The sequence below is a fragment of the Mustela nivalis genome, assembly GCF_964662115.1.
Source record: "Mustela nivalis genome assembly, chromosome: 6".
Lineage (NCBI taxonomy): Eukaryota > Metazoa > Chordata > Mammalia > Carnivora > Mustelidae > Mustela > Mustela nivalis.
This window is the reverse complement of record NC_139025.1, coordinates 16750324-16774528: the sequence shown is the minus strand read 5'-3', so window position 1 is coordinate 16774528 and position 24205 is coordinate 16750324. Positions and strand designations below refer to the sequence as shown.

At 45.3% G+C, this 24205-nt stretch overlaps 1 protein-coding gene across 1 annotated transcript in view; it reads right to left on the bottom strand.

The window, feature by feature from the left end:
* IFT43 (intraflagellar transport 43) overlaps window positions 1–21901 on the bottom strand; it is an 80920-nt gene extending 59019 nt beyond the window's left edge. The window contains exons 1-2 of the mRNA XM_082733633.1: window positions 21795–21901; window positions 18609–18701 (exon numbers count right to left, since the gene is read on the bottom strand). Of these exons, the coding sequence (XP_082589759.1) occupies window positions 18609–18701; window positions 21795–21848 (147 nt within the window). The 5' untranslated portion in view covers window positions 21849–21901. The remainder of the gene's footprint in view (window positions 1–18608; window positions 18702–21794) is intronic.
* Between the last annotated feature and the right edge of the window lie 2304 nt (window positions 21902–24205).

Below are 24205 nucleotides of genomic sequence, written 5' to 3'. Positions count from 1 at the left end.
CATTGCCAAGTTCACCAATGAAGAAACTGAAGCTAAGAGGTTAACTCACCTAAAATCATCTTGTTTCTAAGCCATAGAGCAAGGATTCGAATCTGTGTCTGACACCAAAGCTTTGCACTGAACCAGGTGCTACATGAATTCCTAGACATTAGATGCATACCAGCTAGAACAGGCTTGAAAAGACAAAGGAACTACAGGAAAGACTCCAACTGGGTTGAAACAAATTACCCAATAAGGGGAACTAGAATGACAAGGGTAAAGCTTGGGCAGGCCAAACCAAAAGGACCGTCTTCTTCCTTCACTTTCTGGGCACAGAGCAAGACGTAGCTGATCATGATGGCAGTGTGTTCAATGAGATGGAGGACCAGAAAGTAGCTTGGTCTAACACTTACTTCTTCGGCATGCTCAACCACGGGATGGGTTAAGAGTAAAGACAGGATTGAAAAGTGATGCCAAAAATAAACCACGCTGTCACTGAGCACTGTGCTGAACTGTATTAAGATGAATTCAATATAAATCTTTGTGCTTGGAAAGTGGCTGTCTTTACTGCCTGTCACAAGCTACGCTCCTCATACCAATGGAGCAGTAGTTGGAAGAATGAGGGACTGAATGCGGGGAGGAGGGAGTTTTCCAGAAAGAAGAAGAGGAGAAAGGCCATAGTTTTAAAAGAGGGGTGGAGGGACAGGTTGTGGGGGCAGGAGGGAGAGTCCTGGGTTGAAATTCTAAAGTCGTCATTTTCTAGCTGTGTAGCCTTGGGCTAGTTGTCTTCATTAAGCCTCCTTGTCCCTGCATGAAACACAACAATGGTCCTGAGTCCTTTACAGATCCATTGTTGTTAATGCTGGAGACCATCTCTGGCACAGAGCACACAGTAAATGGTGGTGAAAGTGGCTGATATTTATGAATTTAGAATTCATAATATTAATCAAATGCACACTCTGGAGCCAAGAATCTTGAATGCCCATAGTTGAGACAACAGAAAGGTTCTGACAGGCAAACACGGCAGGGACCTTACCTGGGGCTGCCTTGCACAGGTTTCATTCTGGGGATATAACTCTTCCCTATGCCAGCTTCCCTAAAGATAGAGAAATCCTTTAACATTGACTGAACCAAGAAGAGGCAGCCAGAGTTCTGCTGCTCACTGAGAAATAAATGTGAGGCTCGGGACGACCACAGGGTCTGGCAGTTACTCTAGTGGTGTCACACTTCACCAAATATTCCCACGTACCCTGTAATAAAAGACCCATATCCCATATCTCAGGCCGCAGTCATCAAACTGCCTACTTCAAATGACTCACGGGATGGGTCTGCCAACAGTTTGCCGAAGTGGCTGATCCAAAGAGAACAGACTTCAGCCCCCAAAATCATTCTTAAAATTCATCCTGGATTTTTCTACCCTGGATGGCATCTCTTGATCTCAGTTCTACTGCTCTGGGGTCAGCCTAAAGCAGCTCTCCCCTCTTCTTGGGTCTATACCTTCCAGACACTTTGAAAGCAATGCCCTGGTTCCCCCATACTTTTTGCAGTTCAGCCAAAATAAACATTCCTTTCAACTTTCATCATAAATCAAAACCAGTACGTTTCTGTCATTCTCTTAACTCCTTTCGGTTTGCTAAAATCCATCCAGCAGAAATGTGCACCATGTCGAGGGTAGAAATTCCCAGAACTCCAAGAGGCAGGCCCTCCTGGCTCCTGTGGCTTGGTATAAGCACGGTCTAGACTTGCTACCTCAACCAGATCCAGAGTGGAAGAACTCGGAGGAAGCTGTGAGTGGAGAAGCAAGTTTGAGAAACCTGATCTCTCTCGCGAGACTGACTCTTCAAGGGCGAAGACTGAAAACAAACGAGGGAGCCTGAAAGAAGTCTTAAATCATGAGCCAGCAGCCCTCATCACAGAAGACCTAGAAGGGGCGACGCCCGGCTCCACACCCTGCTCGACCCCATGGTGAGATGCCAGACATCACAGGTCTCACTCTGCAGTTCCTCCCTATCTTGCCTCACTTGTGGGAACAAGAGGAGAAGGTGCCCACATACAGCAAGGCCATGGCCGACAAGTAAGCACTCATTCAACTCACCCTCCAATATTTCTAGTAACTCAGTAATCACACATTTTTTTTTTTAATTCTAGAACCGTGTTTCCCTAACTTCTAAATTTCATGGACTGTCAACATTTCAAGAATCAAAATTTGTGGGGCATAGGAGGTGGTTGGACATACAGACTTAACAGCTTTTAGTTTTATGAAGAATCTTTTTAAAAGATTGCCTCTCATGGTCATTTCACCTTAAAGAGGGGACCTTTTCAATCTTCCCAATGGGAAGGACACAAACCACAATAAAGAATGTTCCTTTCTGGGTACCTGGGTGGCTCAGTCTGTTGGGTACCTGCCTCCGGCTCAGGTCATGGTCTCAGAATCCTGGAACTGAGTCCCTACCTTGGGCTCAGAGAGCCTGGTTTTCCCTCTCCCTCTCCTCTCACCTCTTCCCAGCTGGCTTGTGCTCTCTCTCATTTTCTCTCTCAAATAAGTAAAGTCTTAAAAAAATAAATAAATAAAAAGAATGTTCCTTTCATTTGATTAAATTCAGTTTATGAAAAACTTAACTACACTGTTCTTGGTTTTCTCATGTTGGTAAAAACTTCCTCACAGACCAGGGTTGAAACATGCTATGTTCTATCTCCTTTTCAGCTTATCAGACCAAGCCCAATGTGGACTTCTCAGGTTTTCATCCCACCCTTTCTGGAACAGCAGGGCTGAAGGCCAGCCACTCTACTCCTCCCAGGTGACGATGCCCTAACACAACAGGCATGACCTAGGTAGTCACTTAATCTACACAGTTTGCTGCTCAGTTTGTTGTACAGGAAGACCTTCTATCCTTCAAATAATCCACTGCCAGCCTCTCCAACTCCAGAGGAGGCCTTTCTAGATAAACTTTTCAGAGCGCTTGGCACAGGGTGTGCAAGAATGGGTACTGTCAGCTTTGACTGGATCACAGGTCTCTGGGCCTCTTTCATACCCAGGTTTCTGACTGTTACTTCCAAGTGCACCACTGATGTCAGAACACTTTCTGTCTCGATAGCTAACATACCTAAATGCCCCCAGTTAGTTATCCTAAGAGGAAATCGACATGATCTGTTGATGTTACAATCACTCTCATTCTTTTCTTGTCAATAGTACCACTTGAAAAAACCACAGTGGATTCTGAAACAATCCAAAAGCAACTGGCAGGTTCTGGAATCAGAAATGGGAGAGTGGTCTGTATTCGACTAACGTTCACACAGACAACCATAGACTCCAGATGAAATACATAAAACAACTATTTGAAGGCACTGGAGGGCAAACAAAAGCAGGCAGAAACCAGAGGGGACTTGATCCTTGAAGGAAAAAAACTGTACGGGGGTAAAAACCCATGCTTAAGTGGATTTTCCCCTTGAGTGCACCCTCCAGTCTGGGCAGCAACTGAGCAGCTAGAACTCAAGCAGAAAGCTGCAGTTTTATTCGCCTGAGGACAAATTTGCAGATGGCCAGGGTCACTAAAATTAGAAAGGGAGAAATCCTGGGAAGAAAGGAGCCCCAGATCTGCATTTTTACTCCCCTAAAATCCTTTAGGCAATACCTGAACTACATTAAGAAATCTAGGGAAAAGCAAATGCTAAAGAAATAAAGAGAAAAAAAGAAAAAGCACAAAGAAGGGCTGAGTGGAAATGAGACTTTAGCTGCTGCTCCCTGGAGGGGACAGGAATTGGTTTGAGTTCCACCAAGTTAAGGGTGTTTGGTACATACCTTGAGTTTTTTCCAAAGAAATTTCAAGTGAATCACACCTTAGGAGTAACGACTATGTCCCAGGACTCCGGGATTTATTCTAGGACTAAAGGCAAAACCCAAATAGACCTGACCCAACAAAGTCTAAAATCAAGTCTTCCTAAGTTCAAGGTGTCCTGCAAATAATTAAACTGTCTATTAAAACAAAAATCAACACTTTTCAGAGGACGATAACATAATCCAGAGTTTCCACAATGTATCATCCACAAGGTCCTGTATACAAACAGAAATGACTGGACATGTGAAGAAACATGAAAATGTGACCTACAATCAAAAGAAAAACCAACAAAAACTGATCCCAAGATGACCCGAATATTGGAATTAACAGATAAAAGTTTTAAAGCAGTTATTTTAAGAATATGTTCAAGGACTTTAAAGAAAAGATGTTCATAACGAATGCACAAATGGGGAATCTAATAGAAGCTAAGGGGGGAAAAAAGGAAGAAAAAGAAAAGTGGAAATTTAGAACTTAGAAGTTCAGAATCTGCAATAAAAAATTTTAGTTTGACAACAGCAGAAGAAATAATCACTGAACCTAAAGACAGAAAACAGAAAATAAATCCAGTTTGAAGGGAAAAAAAAGATAAAAGATGGGGGAGGGGAATTAGCAATTCTTTAGGGAGGAAAAACATAAGACAAATCAAAGGGACAATATCAAGCAGTTTAACACATATGCAGTTGGAGTCTCAGGAACAAAGATAGAGAAAATGGAGCAAAGATATATTTGAAGAAATAATGGCCTAAAGTTTCCCAAATTTGGTGAAAAATACTGGCTTACTGATCTAAGAACCTCAGCAAATTCCAAGTAAATCCCAACTAGCTACATCACAGTCACACTGCTGAAAACCAAAGAAGATAAAAAAAAAATCTTTGAAGCAGCAAGAGAGAGGAGAAAAGATTTACATGAAGGAGAACAATCCTCAGAAACAATGAAGGCCAGAGGACAAAAGAATGAAGATCTTTAAAGAGCTTGGAAGGCAAAAAATTCTCAATTCAGAACTCTATATTGACAGAAAGTATCCTTCAGAAATGGGCGTGAATTAAAACTATTTTCAGATCAAGCAAATAGGGAGGGGTTCTTAGCAAATCCGTACTATAGGAAATGCCAAGGGAAGTTCTTCAAGCTAAAGAGAAATGCTGCCAGAGGGAAACCTAGACTACCAGGAAGAAATGAAGAACAAGAGATACGGTAAACACGTGGATGGATATAAAAGACAATCTATTTCTCTGAACGTCTTTAAACGACAGCTATTTAAAGTGAGGTGACAAAGGGTATTGTAGAGTTTCTGAAGTAGGGAGGGTTAAAGCATGTGACATCACCAGCACAAACGATGAGAGGGGTCAAAAGGACTTCTACTGAAGGGCTAGGACAGTAACTTCACGTAGCCATGGATGAGTTAAAGATGTATTTTCTAAACTGTGGAGCAACTACTAAAATAAAGTATAAAAAACTATACCTAAAAAACCAATGGAGAGCTGAAAATGGAATATAGAAGCAATTAGCTAACCAGGCTGACATCATTCTCTATTATACCCGGTAGAGGCATGGGACCAGAAATGTTTCAGTCTATCACCAAGGACATTCAACACCCATCAGTACCCTTTTCCTGTAAAATATCATTATTAAAAGGATATTTTACTATCATTCTGTTCCTTCTCAGTAATTATTGACATGCTACAGAAGGAGAAGAAATCTAGCCCAGCTAATGATTTCAATGAGGCTTTCTGATCACAGTCTTCTGGTTCCTAACTGACTGGATATTCCCTACTTACAGCATACCTTTTCTTTCTATCTCCTCATCTCTCCTAGATCCTGGCATTCCACCTCCCCCCGCCAAAACGATGTCTTTTTTCAGGCAGTTCTTTTAAGGAGAGTCTGTCCAGTGTTTTAAGACTCCACAAACCAGGGCCCCAGCTAAGGCTCACTTCCCAGAGTTCCTCAAAACCATTATTCTTCCAAAGTATTAAGGAACACTTCTCTGGAAACTAATCTTGTTCAGCTATGTCACAGACTTCGTGTCTGTCACAAACGCAGTGAGCAAGACAGATCCGAAATTACGTTATTACCACTCCTCAACCTGCCCCACCATTCTTCGCAAAGCCGATGTTCCCATCAACAGTCCAACCAATGCTTAGCCAAAGAGTTCCCTGACTCTTTAAACACCAATGACCTTGCTACTTCCAACATGTCATAACCTGGAACTGCTCCATTCCCGAAGTATCTAGCCCCCTCCTTCCCTCCTCATCCAAGAACTCCCTTCTTCGTTTTGCTTCCTTCTCCATCAACCCAGCTCACTCCCAAGGTCTATCAGCACTACGCTTCACTCCCTTGCCTTTTTACATTTCCCCTAGAACTACCCCCAAATCTGGATTGAGTCACCCACAATCCTCCACTCTGTCAATACCCACCTGCTGAGGGGTGCTGGGAACCTGTACAACCACACCAATTAAGGCCTACCAAGCTCATCTTCCGCCTTCTCTCAGCTGGATCCTACTGGTCTCCCGGCTTCTGTCTCACTTTCCTCCAATCTGTACTCCACACCTGCATGGGCCCCTGGGAGTTACAGAGCGTTCTAGATAGCGAAGGGATGCTAGGTCTCAGTCAGAAAGGGTTTTCTACATAAGCCTTTCTGGTGGGCTGCCTAACAAATTCTCTAAAGAAAGGCGCCTGAACATCTAGGGCTCTTGTAACTTGGCCATGATTTCTTTTCTCATTATAGTAAGTATTTACTTTCATAGTTCATTTTGAACTCATAATTTTGAATTATTTTTCTTGATGAAAGCCTCCAAACTATTTAAGTCTCGGGGTCCACAAATCCTGGTTCCATCCATGACCAGTGCTTGGCAAAGTGTTCCTTCTAAAAATGCAAATTAAAAAAATAATCATAAGGGCACCTGGGTAGCTCAGTCGATTAAGTGTCCGACTCTTGATTTTGCTCTGGTTATGATCTCAGGGTTGTGAGGTTGAACCCCATTGTCAGGCTCCGCAATAGGTGCGGAGCCTGCTTGGGCTTCTCTCTCCCTCCGCCTCTGCGCCCCATCCTCTGCTCACATGTGCTCTCTAATAATAATAATAATAATAATAATAATAATAATTTTAAAAAGCAAATTTGGTCGTAGCTCTTCTCTGTTTAAAACTCTCACACATTCGCACCCTGGAGATCATGAAAGGTCTGTGAGCTACCCAAAGGAATGAGAAGTTTTTCCTGTACGTTCTTAGAAAACCCCGTTCTGATGATTTGCACAACTGTTATCATCAGTTTCAACTTTCTCTTAAGCTCCAGACCACATTTTCAACTGTTTACTTGACAGACCTCTTTGAAAATCCTGGAGGCAACTCAAATTCAAATTGCCCTAAACTGAAATAATGACCCCTTCTGGCTCCCCCACTGCTGACACTCTTAAATCTTCAGTCTCAAAAACATTAGTATCTACTCAGTCACGGTAGCTACACATGGGGTGAACTCCAGACTGTCCTCCCTCCTACCTCCAACAGTCAACCTGCTACCACAGCCTATCTATCTTCTCTTCAAAGCATCTCTGGGCACGGACTTCTTCTCTTCACCCCCATTGCCAGGTTTCAGTTAATTGTTGCCCAAAGTAAGGGACATACGGCACCGTAAGCAAGACCACCACAGGTGGTAGGTGGCCATGCCTTTTAAAAACAGCCATGCATTTAATTTTTTTCTTCTTTTACTTAAATTCAATTAATGAACGTATAGTGTATTATTAATTTCAGCGGTGGAATTTAGTGATTCATCAGTCTTATCTCACACCCAGTGCTCATGACATCACGTGCCTTCCTTAAGGCCCAGCACCCATTACCACGCCCACCCTCCAGCAACCCTCAGCTTGTTTCCGAGAGTTAAGAGCCTCTTATGGTTTGTCTCCCTCTCTGATTTTGTCTGGTTTTATTTTTCCCTCCCTTCTCCTACGATCCTGTTTTGTTTCTTGAATTCCACATTTGAGTGAAACAATGTAATATTTCCTGTGATTGCTTGTTTGGCTCAGCATAATACCCTCTAGTTCAGCCATGCATTTTAACGTGAAACCAAAGAGACCGCCCTATTGTTAAATCTGACAGATCCTACTAGGACCCTCTTAGTGACATCAAACACTCTTGACCCCTCCCTCCTTCTTGGCACTGGATGCTACAGGTGTCTGCACTTCCCTTCCCCACTCTGGCGGGTCCTCCGCAACGTTCTTTGGCCGTGTGTTTTTAAACATGGATGTTCCTCAGATTCTGTCCAATGGCTTCCTCTCTTCTTATGCTACGAACTGCCCCCTTACAGAGCTCAATACTAATGACTTCCAAATCTCTAGCTCCGGCTTCCTGGACGTCTCCAGCTAAGGCTCTCATAGGCATCTCAAGCTAACCTAGCCCGGAACTGAACACGCCCCCCGACCTGCTCTTCATTCACTGGACAAGTACTTACTGAGGACCTACAAGGTAACAGGCTCACGGGGAGCAGAACAGTCACTTCTGGAACTTGCAATTAGTGGGGGACAAGGACCTAAATAATTACACAAACATAATTACAAATTGCAGATGAAAATATAAAGTAAAAAAAAAAAAAAAGCTAAGGAGTATAATAAGGAGCAGTAATGAGAAGAATAATATTCTTATTTAAAAAGAAGTGATATTCGTGCTGAACACAGTGCAAAAGAGATGTACGAATCAGCCCAGCAAAGACTAGGGATGAGAATTCTAGGGATCTACCCTATTCCAGTCCATTCTACTGAATTACAGTATTCTAGGGAACTAGAATAGGGAACTTCATAATCTAAAGACTCCACGTGAGTCTTTACACACAGCACAGTGGCAGGTGTGAAATGAAGCTGGAGATGTAGGCAAGTACCAAATCACAGAGCTCCAAGGTCAGGATTTAGGAATTTTTTTTTTTTTTCCTAGTGAGCTGAGCTCTACACCCAACGTGGGACTCGAACTCATAATCCCCAAGACTGAATGCCTTACTGACTGAATCAGCCAAGCACCCCTAGGATTTTTTCTTTTTTTTTAATCCTAAATGCAATAGGTAGCTATCTCACGCTCAAGGAAGGGTCTTGAGTGTGAAATGAATGAATTCCTATCAGACTGCTCTAGCTAAGCGGCAGGAGGGCAGAAACACAAAAGATGAGTCCGAGTATAAGGCAACTGCTACAGTTCAGGTAAGTTAAGAGTGGCTTAAACCATTTTGCTCATTCTTGATCATTTTTTTCCTCACAGGATGGTATTTCTAGCCATAGATTTCAAGAAACCTTTGCTCTGGGAACCTTGCCTGAATATAAGTCAATTCTCATTACAACAGAAGTATCATCATCATGAAAATCTTCACATTCCAGGAAAAAAAAAAAAAAAAAAGATCTCTGAACACAGGCCAGCACTCTACATATTCCAAACAGCGGTCACATCAAATTCTAATGCTACAAGAGCACTGAAGTCTTTTGAGCTGGGTCACGATGAGCGGGTATGACCTGTGTTGTTAGAACTCGTACATTCTGAAGATTTTATTTATTTATTTGGCAGAAAGACACAGTGAGAGAGGGAACACAAGCAGGGGGAGTGGGAGAGGGAGAAGCAGGCTTCCCGCTGAGCAGGGAAGCTCGATCGAGCAGGGGCTCGATCCCAGGACCCTGGAATCATGACCTGAGCTGCAGGCAGATGCTTAACTGACTGAGCCACCCTGGCGCCCCACATGTATGTTCTTCTAATGCCAATTAGGAAAGCTGAGCTGAGAGTTCTGACCCCCCTGAGGCAAAGCAATAGCAGTCTGTCATAGGCACCAGCCTGGCTCCTATCACTGATTCATGGACACATATTTTTATTAAGCATCTAGATTACACTTGTTAGAGCAGGATTTGGAATAGCATTAGTCTCTTATTTTGTGAAGTCAAAGGACATTTTCTAAATCCAATCAGATCACAGCTACTTTTTTTTTTTTTAAAGATTTTTTATTTTATTTATTTGACAGAGAGACATCACAAGTAGGCAGAGAGGCAGGCAGAGAGAGAGAGAGGAGGAAGCAGGCTTCCCACTGAGCAGAGAGCCCGACGCGGGACTCGATCCCAGGACCCCGAGATCATGACCTGAGCCGAAGGCAGCGGCTTAACCCACTGAGCCACCCAGGCGCCCCTGATCACAGCTACTTTAATGTTACTTTCATAACGACCAGATTTCTCTCAAGGGTTACAAGGATTTATCATATATGGGAAAATAATCTATGTTCAGAGCAATCCTCAGAGGAAGCTAAGAATTTCCAGGACACGAACGAAGTATGAACACTATAAACTACGGGTATACTCAGCACCTCCTTGTAAAGGATAAGCCAGGAGAGTCACAGGTCAGTGACACTGTCCTTGAGCACACCTCTGAGTTTTTCTGGACCAGCAAACATGAACACAGAGTGTGGAGTGTAATGGCTGCACTGAAGAGTCATCAATGAAAGGCTAGAAAAGTAGAGAAAGGTCAGTCCATACACAAAATCACAATATTGCCAATTAGTTCAGCATCAAATAAGACATATTGCCTCCTATGGCTTATTTGTCAAAAAAGACAAGGCAGCTGATTCTGGAATATTTGGAAACTATCTCATTGCTTGCAAAAGTAACTTCCAACTACCACTCCATTGCTGGTGGTTTGTCAGCTCCACTGACAAGCCCGGTGTGCCAAGCTCTCTCTCCCTTACCTCCAGGACTTGGCACATGCTCTCCCCTCCACTTGGAGAATATTCTTCTCTGTCCCTTCCCTGGGCTCACATCTACTCATCTTGAAAGTCTCAGCTCAAGCATGAGTTTTTCCCTAGACAACCTTTCTGGATGCTCCCCAGAATAAATGGGGCGTGATGTAGGTATTCCTGTATTTTTCTGTGTTCACCCCTACCTGGCACTTCTCTGAGGCCCCCAGATCAAAGTTCTGAGAGGACAGGGAGCAGGTCTGGTTTATCACTATACTGCCAGCTGCAAGCACAATGCCTGGCATGTAGAAAATTCTCAATCCAGGGCACCTGGGTGGATCAGTGGGTTAAGCTTCTACCTTCGGCTCAGGTCATGATCTCAGGGTCCTGGGATCGAGCCCCACATCAGACTCTCTGCTCAGTGGGGAGCCTGCTTCCCCTTCTCTCTCTGCCTGCCCCTCTGCCTACTTGTGATCTGTCAAAAAAAAAAAAAAAAAGGATTAAAAAAAAAGAAAATTCTCAATCCAGTTTCACAAGTGTATGAATGAATAAATTAATAGATATTACCTTCTACTCCAAGGTCACTGAAGTTAACAAGGTCATTCTTGCCGTCCTCATTTTCTACCCATATTTCCCCAGAATGACAGAATGATATGTCAGCAATTAAAGATTATTCTTTGGAAAGACTCCCAACCTCTAGACCGAGAGTTGGGTTTCGGAAAGAAGATGGAAAGAGACTAGCAGATGACTGGTCTGTTGTATAGGCAGAAAGGCCTAGAGGAGGGAAATAAAATGGCTTTCTCACCAAAAGGGCTCCTCATCCAAATGCTTTGGTCCTAGGAGCCAGTTAGTTCTAAGAAATACGAATGTCTCTGTATCTTGAGCCGAACTACAATCAAACCTAAATGAGTGATACTTTCTAATACTTTCAAACGACAGTAATAGTATGTACCAGGCACTATTGGAAAAGCATTACACATTCTTGTTTAATCTTCCAACGACGCTAATGGATAGCTTCTACTGTTATCTCCATGGGACCTGTGGAGACAAGGAACCAGGGTTTGGGTGGATAAAGAACGTGCCCAGGGCAAACACCCCGAAACTGGCAGAGTGGGGATTAAAGACATAACGGTAACGAGGTCTTCTTCTCACGTTGTGTAGATCACCTGAACAACAGCTAATGTGAGGTCCTGGACTAAACTCTTCACATATATTTCTCACCTAACTCTACAGAGGCCGAAGAGAACCTTCAGGTGCTGTTCAAGCACCGCCTCTCAACCTGGGACTCGCGGAAACCAGCAAGAGTGACTCCCCCTGCCCTTACAGGGAGCAAACCGAGGCACGAGGTGTTCCCATGCATCGGGCTGGGACAATGAAAGGGCTCAAGCCAATGCTGGAAGAAAACCTAAAGATGCTGTTTCTAAGGACAGGCTCTGCCCTCAGTTGACATTCCCTCCCCCACAGTGGCGGCCCTAGGGATGGGGAGTGATGTGCGTCGCCCACCATGAGAGAGAGAGTTCAAAACCGAAGCATGCGAAGCACGACATAAATATGAAGTGTGGAAAACGCATTCCTCACAAAACAGTCCTTCATCAAATTCCCTGCATCCCTCCTTGACGACGTTATCGGGAGCATCCTTCAACCCAGCCCATTGGAGAGCGCCTACGAAAAAGGCTGAAAAATGTGACCAATCAGGAAAGTTATTTTTGTGAGAAAGAAGAAAAATGTCACCAAAAAGGGTCAGCAGATAACCCTACTGGGCTGAAAATAGCTGCCCGGTTGGCAGAGCAGTCAGGGAACAGGCAGAGGGCGAGAGACGTCATGCAAAGCACCGAGGGAGCTCCAGCTGCGTGAAGCTGCTGAGGGATGAGGAAATTGGCCTAATTTGGGAACATGAGCCCAACAGCATTGCTCAGATTCCTGCGAGAGAATCTGGCTAACTTTCAGTTCTGCGTCCTAGGAGGAACACTGAAGGGATGGGGGGGGTGGAGAGAAAGGGAACAGCTGTGACTCAAACATTTCTTCGGACAAGTGGATGGATCAGGGTCATCAAGTGAGAACTTACTCGCGCTCCAGAAGGATTCCAAGGGAGTAACCCAAAAGCTTCTCTTCCCTCTCCAAAAGCCTTTCTCTGCTGGGAGGGCTGTGCACCTACCTATCTAGCAGGAATCACAGAGATCAGACTAGAGTCAGAGATGAGCTGGATGACTCTGAACCAGTCGTCCAACCTCTTGAAGTCTCAGTGTCTTCATGGCTAATATGGGGTAAGAGTAGCCGCTGCTTCAAGAGCCACCATGAGCCTTAACGAGGACCCCACATGCAGTTCACCGAGAGATGGCAATCGTTCCAACATCAGCCGAAATTATTATGAAAGGGAGAGTCTGCAAACTAAAAGTTAAGCCACAAAGAGATCTAGACCCAAGTGAGAAGTGTTCATACAAAAGAATGACCAGACCTAGACAGCTTTTGCCCAAGATCACTTTTCACCAATCCCATGATTCGGTAGTATAACTTATGGTAGAAGATGTCCTGGTCTTGAGGGAGTGTGTTAAGGGCAGGATCATCTGTATCAACAGAAGGTGAAAGCTTAGGCAGAGAAACTCTCAGAGCTGCCCTGACCAGAGAAAGGTACATACTACAGACATGCAGACATGCATCACGGGACAGTATCTGTAACCATAATACCAACCTCAACTACCACTCAACTATGCAGCTAGTAATCCAACCCTGAGTTGTGACAGGTGACCCCCAAAGTCCCCAAGACAGAAGAGTGCAGTCAAAAACTTTCTCGATAACTGCTGTTTCCTGTGAGCTGGAGACTGTGTTAAGCATTTTATCTGTATTACTTAATTTCTTTACGACATCCCTAAAGAAGTAGGTATGACTCTGACCAACTCTGAGCGAAACTACACGAAGAGCTCATTTTTAAGGTTACTCAGTACAATCAAATGGTTGGAGTTCTTGCAAAGAATTCAAAACTTACTGAAGGACGAGTCAAAGAAAGAGGCCTTCCCCTCTCCTCTCAGAGAGGGAGGAAGCATTTCATCACCTGGACCGAGCCACAGGTAGAGGCAAAGAGCCCCGGGAGGCAACAGAGAAAATGGGCAGAAGGAAAAGATCCAGAAGAGTTGACAAAGGTCACTCAATCAGGTATCCTGGAAATTTCAGGGCATATAATGTTTCACTGATCTCTACATGACTTCGAATTAGAACTCTGGAGAGGAATGTGGATTTTTTTGTTGTTACTAAAAATAATTCTTTCCTGTCATACCCAAATTTATGGGAAAAAAATCTGTGTATGAGTTCAATTTTTTAAAAAAGTGATGACACATCAGTTGGTAACTACCTACTCAGCAGCCAGTCTCCTCCACCCCAAACTGCCATGTTATGGCTGGGGCAACAGGCCTCACTGAAGAGCCCCTTGAAACTCGGGCTGTTTGAAGAGCCAGTTCTGATCAATGAAATATAACTAGAAGTCTCCTTGGTGAGGTCTCTGGCTACTGTTTTCCTCATAAGAAACAAACTTAGTGGACAAATACATTGAACTCTTAAACTCTTGCCCCTCTCCCTACCTAGAATGCAGGTCTGACCCCTGGGGAGCAACCAGCCATCTTACAACTATAGGAGCAAGTCACAAGCTCCAGATGGCAGAGGAGGAAGCTAGAAGGGGCCAGGGTAAGGCATGATGTTGCTCAGTGACTGCACCTGCCCTACTCTGCCCTCCACTGGACTGCCTGCTGTTAAAAAAATCATGCCTGGGCAGCCAGGCAGCACCGTCAGTTAATATCTGACTTTTGGTTTTGGCTCAGATCATGATCTCAGCATCCTGGGATCAAGCCTGGCATCAAGCCCCACACTCAGCACAGAGTCTGCTTGGGATTCTCTCTCCCCTCCTCTCTCTGTCCCTCCCCCTGCTCACTCACTCTCTGTCTTTCTCTCTGAAATAAATAAATCTTTTTTTTTTTTTAAATCATGTCTGCTTGATTCAAAAACTGGGATCAAGTGTCTGATGCATGTGGCTAAATTATTGATACTAAGAGATGCACAAGAATGCCTGAAAATAGATCCATCCTCAAAGACCAGGAGATTTCAAGTTAAATGGAAATAGAAGGCAGATCAAATGTGAGTAAACCTGACAGGTGTATGAAAGGAAGGTGCAGCAAACTGCATGAGGTAGGCCACACATCAGCTCGGGCCAGCTCCTGCCAACTTCCGCCCCTGGGGGGTGGAGGGGGTGGGGCTACCAGCCCAGCATTTCCACTGTGCCAGAAGTTCTGATTTTAAAGAGAAGCCCAGAATTGGGATTTTCACGTCAAGTTTCCTAACGTATAAGTAACAACCGAATTTTAAAAGCTTTAGCTCTATAAGGATCAAACAAGACATCACTACAGGCAACATTCAACGTCAAGGCTACCAGTTTTCAACCTTAGCAGAGAGGGTTAAGGCAAAATAAAAAAAATCCAAGTCCTACAGAAATAATAACAATTAGCAACATACTGGGTGCTTCGTGCCAGACTGTGTGAAGGGCTTTACATCGATTATCTTATTTTTTCTTTTTAGCCGCCCTGTGGAGGATGTGATATCATGACTCCTGCCTTACCCATGAGGAAACTGAGGCTGAGTGAGGTAAGCCTGTGCTGTGCTCCTGGGACGCCGGGGTGGCGCGGTCAGTTAAGCGTCCCGGCTCTTGGTTTTGGCTTTGGTGGTCTCCACCAAGGTAGGCTCTACACACAGCAGGGAGTCTGCTTGACGTTCTCTCTCTCTGTCCCTACTGTGCTCCCACTCACTCTCAGGAACTCGCTCTCTCTCTCTCTCTCTCTCAAATAAATAAAATCTCAAAACAAAAGAAGGGTGGGACGAAAGAGTTAAATAATTTGCTGAGTAGGGTTCACGTGTGGCAGAGCCAGGATTTCAACCCAGGCCTGTATGACCCCAAGCCCTGTGTCCTTACCCACTCTTCATGAGGAATGGCCCCCTGCACCTAGGAAGCACAAAGCCTGCTTTAGATCACTACCAGTCTCCTGAAGGGATAAGGAGTAGCGCTCTCGAAGAGACTTCGCAGTCAGTTTGACAGGAGACCCAGGCTCCTGGCCTCCTACGTGGCTGCCCTGTAATTAAAATGGAAAAGCCCTGTCCAATCCTCATCTACTCACGAGTTTCCTGAAGGAACACAAGGCGTGTAGTGCTGTCAAACGCATCTCTCCCTTAATCCCCACAGCAACCTGGTGGCATTGTTACCGCCACTAGACAGACAGTGAAATAGAGGATTAGAGAGATCAGTGGACTTGTCCAAGATCCAGGCAATTAGCAGAGCCGGTCTCCAGTCCCGGTTTGTGGTGTCAGGCCCTGTGTTCTCTCTGTTTTAGCAGACTGCCTCTCTGTCTCCTCCACCAGAGCACCCAGCTCCGCCACCTCACCTCAAAACAAACATTCCTACCTATCTCTACAGTCACTCCAGGATGTCGGAATGGCCCCCAGGTGCCATGTTTATGTTTGCAGGGATAGCTTCCTCCTAGGATCTAGTCAGCAAGGGGACAAAAATAAACACGTCAGGTCATACGCTCAGAACTGGAATGTAAATGGGCACACACCAAAGTCCTGGGATCTAATTTTAGAAAGAAACAGCCGAAAAGTCCCACACAGCACACAGAGCATCTGGCCCTGGGGGAGGCTGCCCACACCGCTTTAAACCTCAGTCAGCCCAGGGAGAGAAGGAATCCTGGAATTCTGACTGGCCTGTCACTGCTGGAGGCACCAGTTGGGCAAAGAACAGAATGACTTTTCATCATGTTCTCTCGGAAAAAAAAAAGCTAAGGCCCAGAGGTGAATGTCCCTGGGGAAACACATAGGTCTTCCAGAAAGGCTGAAACCCCGTCTGTGCTTTTGAAGTTTAGCCGCTCACAGTCCTGACTCTCAGTGGGATCCACGGGGAAGGCGATGGGTAGGTGAACAATGCCTACGGACCCCAGCCAGGAAGCTGATTTGGTGTGGGGGTTACACAGAGCCTCAAGGCCAGCAGGTCATTCCAGGATATCCTGGCCTATCACAGGCCCATCACCTAACCACCACAGGTGGCTGAAACCTCCTTCACAATTAAGTAGACACGTGATCGGTCTTTCCGGCTGCCAGTGATCACAGGAGTGAAAGTTCCAATATGGCAGGAGATTTTGTCTCTTTTTTTCACTAAAATATGCCAACCCTCTGCAATGGTGCCTGGCACATAATAAACTTCAGTAACTATTTGTTGAAAAAATAGCAGAAAAGGATTTGCTATTGGGAAGATGTCCCTGGACCCACAGTCTAAAGCGGCCAGAGGCCAAGAGGAGACTCCATTAACCCAGTCTTCCGCTTGGCCGTTCTCTTCTGGCAGGCATATGCTACTGTAAGTCAAGCTCCCTCAGATCCAGGGATGGGTATGATATGTCCTCTTCCGCCACCTCCCCACACTGAACCACCGTCCCCCTTACCGGGGCCTCCGGTGCACCACTATGTACCCACCTGCCATCCTGCGCCACTCTTCCTCAGCCTGTGACGGCCCCCGTCCGCACACGGTGCACCTCACCACCCACCCCCCTCAACCCCGGTCCTGTCAGCCTTACGCCTGTGCTGGGCACTGTGAGAGACGGACGGCCTTCCAAAAGCTCACCTCTTATGAGGGGGCCAGTCATGGAAATGACTAGAATACAACGTAATAAGCACTCTAATGCAGGTGCTCTGGGCTAAAGTCACCAACTGACAACCCATGGGCCTAATCCAGCCCACATGATGGTTTGTTATAATTAGTTGCTCACCTATAAAAATGTGTTGCTCTCTCACAAAATTTTAGACTGCCAGCATCTCTCAGAAAATCAGAGGATCTGGCAATACTGGGCCTGTGTTCCCCACAGTGTCCATCAGCTTTAGCTAGGCAGTGGTTTCCTCTTTACGGGGGACAGGTGGCCTCTGGTTCGCACAACCCATCTCCCACCCTCTCCCTATGATGTCCAGGCAGTGAGGCCATGGGCCAGCCACCAGCAGCTCTGTACCGGAATGACAGTTTCCTTAGAGTAATGATGCTCTGTACCCACATCTCTACAATAAGTAAGAAAGTAAAAGACACATCGAAAGGGCCATGTGGACTGCTCACAGAAGTGCTAGAGAACTTGCTCCCCATGAAAGTGAAGACTATTCCTACATCTGTGATACCGTAAGTAAGTGTACCTGTGTCTTGTCCCCAGCATGCTTTGCTCAGGCACCTGCCTAGCTCATTAGGCATCTCAGCGAAGGCCCCTCATCGATTTTAAACCTCCTATGGCCAATGAACTAAAGAACTGAGAAGAAGCCAGACTTCCTGCTGTGTGGGAACTCACTGCATAGTGGGGCAGATAAACACCTAAAAAGAAAATGAGCGCACTGTGTGAGAACATGCAGATGTCCTACAACAGGTACTACGGGCACCAAGAAGGAGCCCTACGCTGGCCTGCGGAAGTTAGGAAGAGCCAAGGGAGGGATTATCCCGAAACTGGTTCTTGAAAAGAGCACAGTTTATTCAAACAGACAAAGGAAGATACAAAACAAAGGGGATCTGAGTAAACTGCCAAAAATAGTGCCCTGGCATTAAAACTGTTCCTCATCAGGATTACCCATGCTCCGTGGAGTAGCTGGATAAATAAATTCCCACAATTCCAGCCCACTCAGAAAAGTTTCCAGGGAAGTAAGGCCAGCACTAATCCCCTTCCTGCCTGAAAACTGTAGCAAGTGCAGGTCACCACTGAGAGCAAACGTCCAGTTGTGTAATCCAACCTTACGTCACCAGCATGCCTCGCTGGCACTGATTCGGCAGAAATAAAAACCTGGATTTCTACTGGATTTTGAAACTTCCCGGTCCCTGGCTTCAGCAAACTTAAGAACCGTTTTCACTGAGAATATAACGCAATGCACAGAAACTACTCTGGCTTCAAAGAAAAAAACGTTCCTCTTTCTTTTCTTGTTACCAGGATGAATGCCAAGGAAGGGAATTCCTAAATCAAGATAGGAGGAAGGGCTGGCATTACAGAGAAGTGATATCAAATCCCAAATCCTTGCTCATTAAGTAATTACTTATTCTTAGAAAGCATTTTTTTTTTTTTAACACCTACCTCTCCAGTCAGAATCGAAGAGGAGTTCTTGCTACTGAGATGATTCTCAACTTGAGCTGCCTCCTGTTGAGCTCGGCGACCCATCTTCGGCCCCTGTAAGGAGAGATGAGTGCTGCTGACCCAAACATCTTTGAGCCACTGTGAGAACGAGAATTCTGGGAAGGTAAAAGGACAGGATTTGAGGCGGGGGGCGGGGGGCAGGGGAGAGGATGGAATTTGAGCAACTTGAACATATTTTTCAAAAATGCTCCATACCCTTAAAATAACGCCTGATGCCCCTTCTATTTGATAGGAAAATATGAAATTCCTGGATTAATGACCAGGGGTTTCTCTTTTAACTGCCATAGATCTTTCCTATCCAAAGAAATGCACACAGACATTCCTCTAGAATGAACAGAGACCTCGTGCCAAAGTTCAGGGAAGAAGGTGGCAAAGGCTCTCATGTTCCAATGCAGGATTCTAGAAAGGCCTCATTTCAAAGCTGCAGCCTGGCATGAAATTGTTATCAAAAAGGCTTCTGGGGGGAAGTATCCTTAAATTCCATGGCAACTAGCACCAGAGAAATATAGTTCGCATTTGCTCTGACGCATACACTAATTGGATTTGTGCTTCTAGAGAGTAAAGAAAATCTCTTACGAGAATTTTGAGCCATCGGCTTCAGAAATCAGAACATTTTAAATTCTGAGTTATCAAATGAACCATCTGCAGGTGTTCCCCAAAGCCTTCCTGGGGTGGAGGCTCTGTGTCTCAAATGCTTCCCAGCACAGAAACAAAACTTTATTTAGGCAGACTGGTGGATGTTGAAATATTTATATTTCAGTTGTTGGCTTTTCTAAAACCAGCATTAATATAAGTACTCATTAATAAAATCTCATTTGATGTGGCTTCACTGGATTCTCACAGGAGCAGGGACTAGGACTGATGCCAATTCACAAGTGTGGCAAGTGAGGCCCAGCAAGGCAAGGAAATGGCAGAAGAAAATCGAAAAGCAAAATCTTCTTCTGTCTTCAGCTTCTCAGTTCTTTCCACTATCCCATGCTGGAGTTTCAGTTTTCAGATGTTCTAAGAACTGTCTGCACCAATACATTGAGAGGGGTTACACAGGAGTTGCATAAAAAACCCTATGACATGTTTACATTTCAAATTCAAGCCAGTAATTTAGGTTTCGAGGATGATGGAAACCATTTTTCTGATCAGCAGCTCATTTTCCTCCGAGGCAGACAGTTCCACCCCTCTGCCTATCTCTCCCCTTTCCCACTTGTCCTAGCACTTGGTATTTGAACATGGTGTACCATGCACAGTGGTTGTGCTAAAACAAAAATTCAACGATCTTGTCTCTAAATGTGGTTTCTGGGCGGTTTCTCTAATAACTGTAAAGTATTTTAAGGTTTTAAGCTTTTTTTTGAAGGCCCTGTATAAATCCACAGGAATGACTGGTAGAAAAACTACTTTACTATACTTAGATGTAGGTGTATTTTAAATGTATAGTCTGTTTATTGTCCATTTTCCCCTGCCGGATTGTAAGTCCTCTGAGGACAAGGACTTTGCTTGTTGTTGCTGTTGTTTTTTTAAGATTTTATTTTTTTAAGTAATCTCTATACCCAGCATGGGCCCTGAGATCAAGAGTCGTATGCTCGGGGCACCTGGGTGGCTCAGTGGGTTAAAGCCTCTGCCTCTGGCTCAGGTCATGATCCCGGGGTCCTGGGAGCCTGCTTCCCTCTCTCTCTCTTTCTCTCTCTGGCTGCCTCTCTGCCTACTTATGATCTCTGCCTGTCAAATAAATAAATAAATCCTTAAAAAAAAAAAAAAAAAAGAGTCACATGCTCCACCATGCTTTGAGCCAGCCAGATATCCCTGTGTTGTTGGTTTTTCCGTTTTTCTTTTCCCACTGCTACATCTCCAGCACTTAACACAATGCCTGATATACAATGTCTGATACACAATAAATATTTGTTGAAAGAATGAATGCATAACTACATTTACATTCCCAGGGACTAAACAAGTTCACATCTCAGAAAGACCCGGTGACCTAATATTCTCTTTGGTCAGTCAAGGGACCTGCTTCATCCTAGAACAGTTGTTCTTGTCCCCTGAGAGGCGCTCCTCTCCAGTACCTTGGAGGACATCTGATGCTATCAGGGCCCTTCAAAACAGAGATTCCAGAGCAAAACTGAAGACCTGCCGTGTGCCCCAATCTTCTAGTGACTGCGGTCCTGACTAATTTTAAAGGTAAAAGGGTTTGATGGGACTGTGATGGAGTTACAACACTGAACTTGGGTCTTGAATCTAGGTCGATGATCTACAGACTATATACACAACCAGGTAAATCGCAGCCTCAGAAGTCATAGCAGTGAACTTCTTCTAATAACTTAGCACATGACAGGCGCTGCATGAAATGCTTCCCAGGCGTTACTCTGTCTCATTTTCATTGCAGCACTTTACATCTCCATTCTAGAGATAAGGAAACCAAGGTTGGGGAGCGTGTGTTTGTTGTTAATGTTTTAGATTTGGGTACAGTTGACACACAATGCTCACTTTTTTTTTTTTTTTTACCCAGTAAGCAGCTTTGTACTCCATCTGACCTCTGGGCCCCCAGCACCTACCCACTCCTCCACGTTATAAATCCTAAATCATAAAAATAAGGTAGTGCCCACGACCCCTTGGGAACTCAAGGGGCAAGAAAAGGCCCTTCCAGTCAGCGCCAGCCTACCAGCCTGCCCTCCATGCATAAAACACTGAGGTTTTTACATGAAATTATAGCATGAGAATTCTCAAGGGAAAAAAACCCTAGCATGGGTGCAAGTGCGACTCTGGCCCAGGATGCCTCCAGTCACCCTCAGATATGCCCTCTCTAGGGGAGTTGGCACTCACGGCTCCAGAAAGCGGAGCCTGGCTGGGAAATTTCCCACGGCTCCCAGAGGCCGGCGGGGGCAGGATCTGTTTGTTTGCTTTCAGAGAATTTTAAAGAAAGCAAACCCCAGGCCCATAGCGGCGGAGCCCACCGCTGCCCCGGGGGCGGGGCGGCTGAGGCAGCCTCTTCACCGGCCTCACTTCCGCGGCTCCGCGTCCGCCCGCTCCGGCCACTTGCGAGAGGCCAGGCTGAGGCGCCTCGGGGAAGCCGGGCCGGCTAGGTCGCCCCTCACCACCCGCCAAATCCTAGCCCCAAGCCCCCAAGTCGGTCCTCACGGAGGTGGCCAAGCCGCTGCGCCGCTCCTCGCCTAGGTCCAGCACATCCTCCATCTCCGCGGCCGCCTGAGGTCATTTCCTGGAAACCAAGCGGCGCAGTCGCGTCCCTGACGACGGCTCCGCCCTTTCATCTCAATATTTAAAGGAACCGCCGCAGGATTCCTGGAGTCCCTGTGCCACCTCTGAATTTAAACCAAAACTTTCCTAAACTGCTTTGCCTGACTTCTGGAAGAAACCCCCAGCTACTAAATCCTGCTAGGGCCGCTCCTATGGGACAGCGAAAAAAATGTTAGTCTTTAGGAACTGTCTACGTGTGTAGCTCTGTTTAAATACAGGTTATTAAGTGCAAAGCCTATTACTAATAGAAGTGATTAAATTGATCCTTCCTATTTATATAGGCCCTTACTATGAACAAAGGATTTCCTTAGTTATTAGCTCACGGGAAGGGTATAATAACCTCATGTGAAAAGCAAGGTGCGCCTATTATTTCCACAGGACAGATAAGAAAACAGGCTCACGGGAGGGGGGGAGTGGTCAGGTGCAAATAAATAGTTTCTCATGGAACATGCAATATACATAATCTCTGCCTTCAAGAAGTTGACAGAGACTGAACCAAAATGTCAAATACCTAAGTAGTGATAACATTCAAAAGTCAAGTTATCCCTCCAACACCCCCACATAGTGAGCATCAGTGATATCTCTGTCCAAAAATTGAGGACTGTAAGGTGCAAAAAGGTGGCTTGAGGGAAATCATCTGAGTGCCAAGCAGCAGAGCCTGATGACTTTTTGATATCAGATCTTATTAGAGTATTTTTCTCCTGCACATATTCCTGGGTACCAGCCATATTCCTAGGTCAGCAGAGGAAGATGTCCCTCGAATTCCCAGCTTAATGGGGCAACCGAGTGGAGTCTTTATTGACTCTCCATGTAACATCCCTGAGTCAACACCACGGGCCAGGTCCCCGGTGCTGGTTAGCTAGACACCCTCTGCCCCCCTGCCAGAAGATGGCTTCACGGTCCTGAAAGTAAGCAATATCCCTAGTATCATACTAGGGTAAGGCCTAGATGCCCACTGCTAAAAAGCCTTTTTAAATACCCAATAAACTACTCAGTTCAACCAGTCACCCACACATGTTTACTGGGTAGGGCCATGTGTTAGCGTGTCTCGTGACAGCAAGAGCACAGCTTGATGTCAGGAGAGTTGTGGGCTCATCCTAGCTCTGCTGATAACCACCTGTGTGGCCAGGCAGAGCCCTCTCTGGACCTCAGTCTCCTCCCTCATAATTGCTCTTGGAGATAACCCCCAAGATCTGTTCCTCACTGAGAATACCCGTTTAGATTTTAATCTGATGAAGCATTCATTGCCAAAATCCAAGACAGATAAAACGTAGGCTCCCATGAATCCTTTGTTTTCGTCTTCCTTGGCACCAGATGAGGAAGAAGGGATTCATCTTTGGATTTTTCCATTTGGTGTGAGCTCATAGCTACATTACCACCACCTTACTGCCAGTTTCCAAACCCTAACTCCCACTTCCTCCCTGACTTCCTGAAAGCAAAAGGTGCAATACACCGTGCTCAGTTTGAGCAGAAAGAAGCCCTAAGGCAGTGGCTTCCAGACCTCGCTGAGCACCTGACTCACCTGTGGGGTTTGTTAAAAATACACGAGCCAGGGCCGCATCCCTGGAGACTGACTGGGAGTCCCAACGGATAGAACTTGAATAATCTTCCTCCCATCTTACAGGTGTTTGCTTAAAGGCCTCAGTAAGGTCTTCTCTGTTACCCTATTTTAAGTTTCAACAGTTCCAACCTAGGCACTCCCTAATCTACCTTCCTGCTTTATTTTCCACCATGAGGCTCATCTTTTATCATCATACCTAATTATTTGATTTACTGCCGGTTTCCCCGCCCCTCCTACCCCACCCCTAATGTAAGGTCCCTTCAGGGCAAGAGTTTTGTTAGTTTGTTTTCTTCAGGGCTACATCCACAGAGCCCAGAACAGTGCCTGGCATACAGACAATGTCAAAATATTTCTCAAATGATGGCTGAATTTCAGAGGCAGTATTGCCTAAGAAAATGTATAGAGCCTGGCAATACATTTCCTGGGTCCAAATCTCAGAGTTGACACCTACTGCCTATATATTTTAGGTAAGTTATTTTGAGCTTTCTACACCTAGATTTCCACATGTTATTCAAATGACAACAATGCTTACCCAAACTAGAGAGCCTGGGTTAAATATCGCTTCCACCACCCATCAGCAGGGTGGCCCTTAGAGAAAAAAAAAAAAAAATCGCTCTGTGCCTCAGTTTCCTCAACTGTAAGCTGATCAACCACTGTTCTGGGCATTCAGTGAACATCCCAGAGGCCTGGGAGTCAGGAGCAGGAAGCAGACCTCACAGGAAGGGTCCAGGAA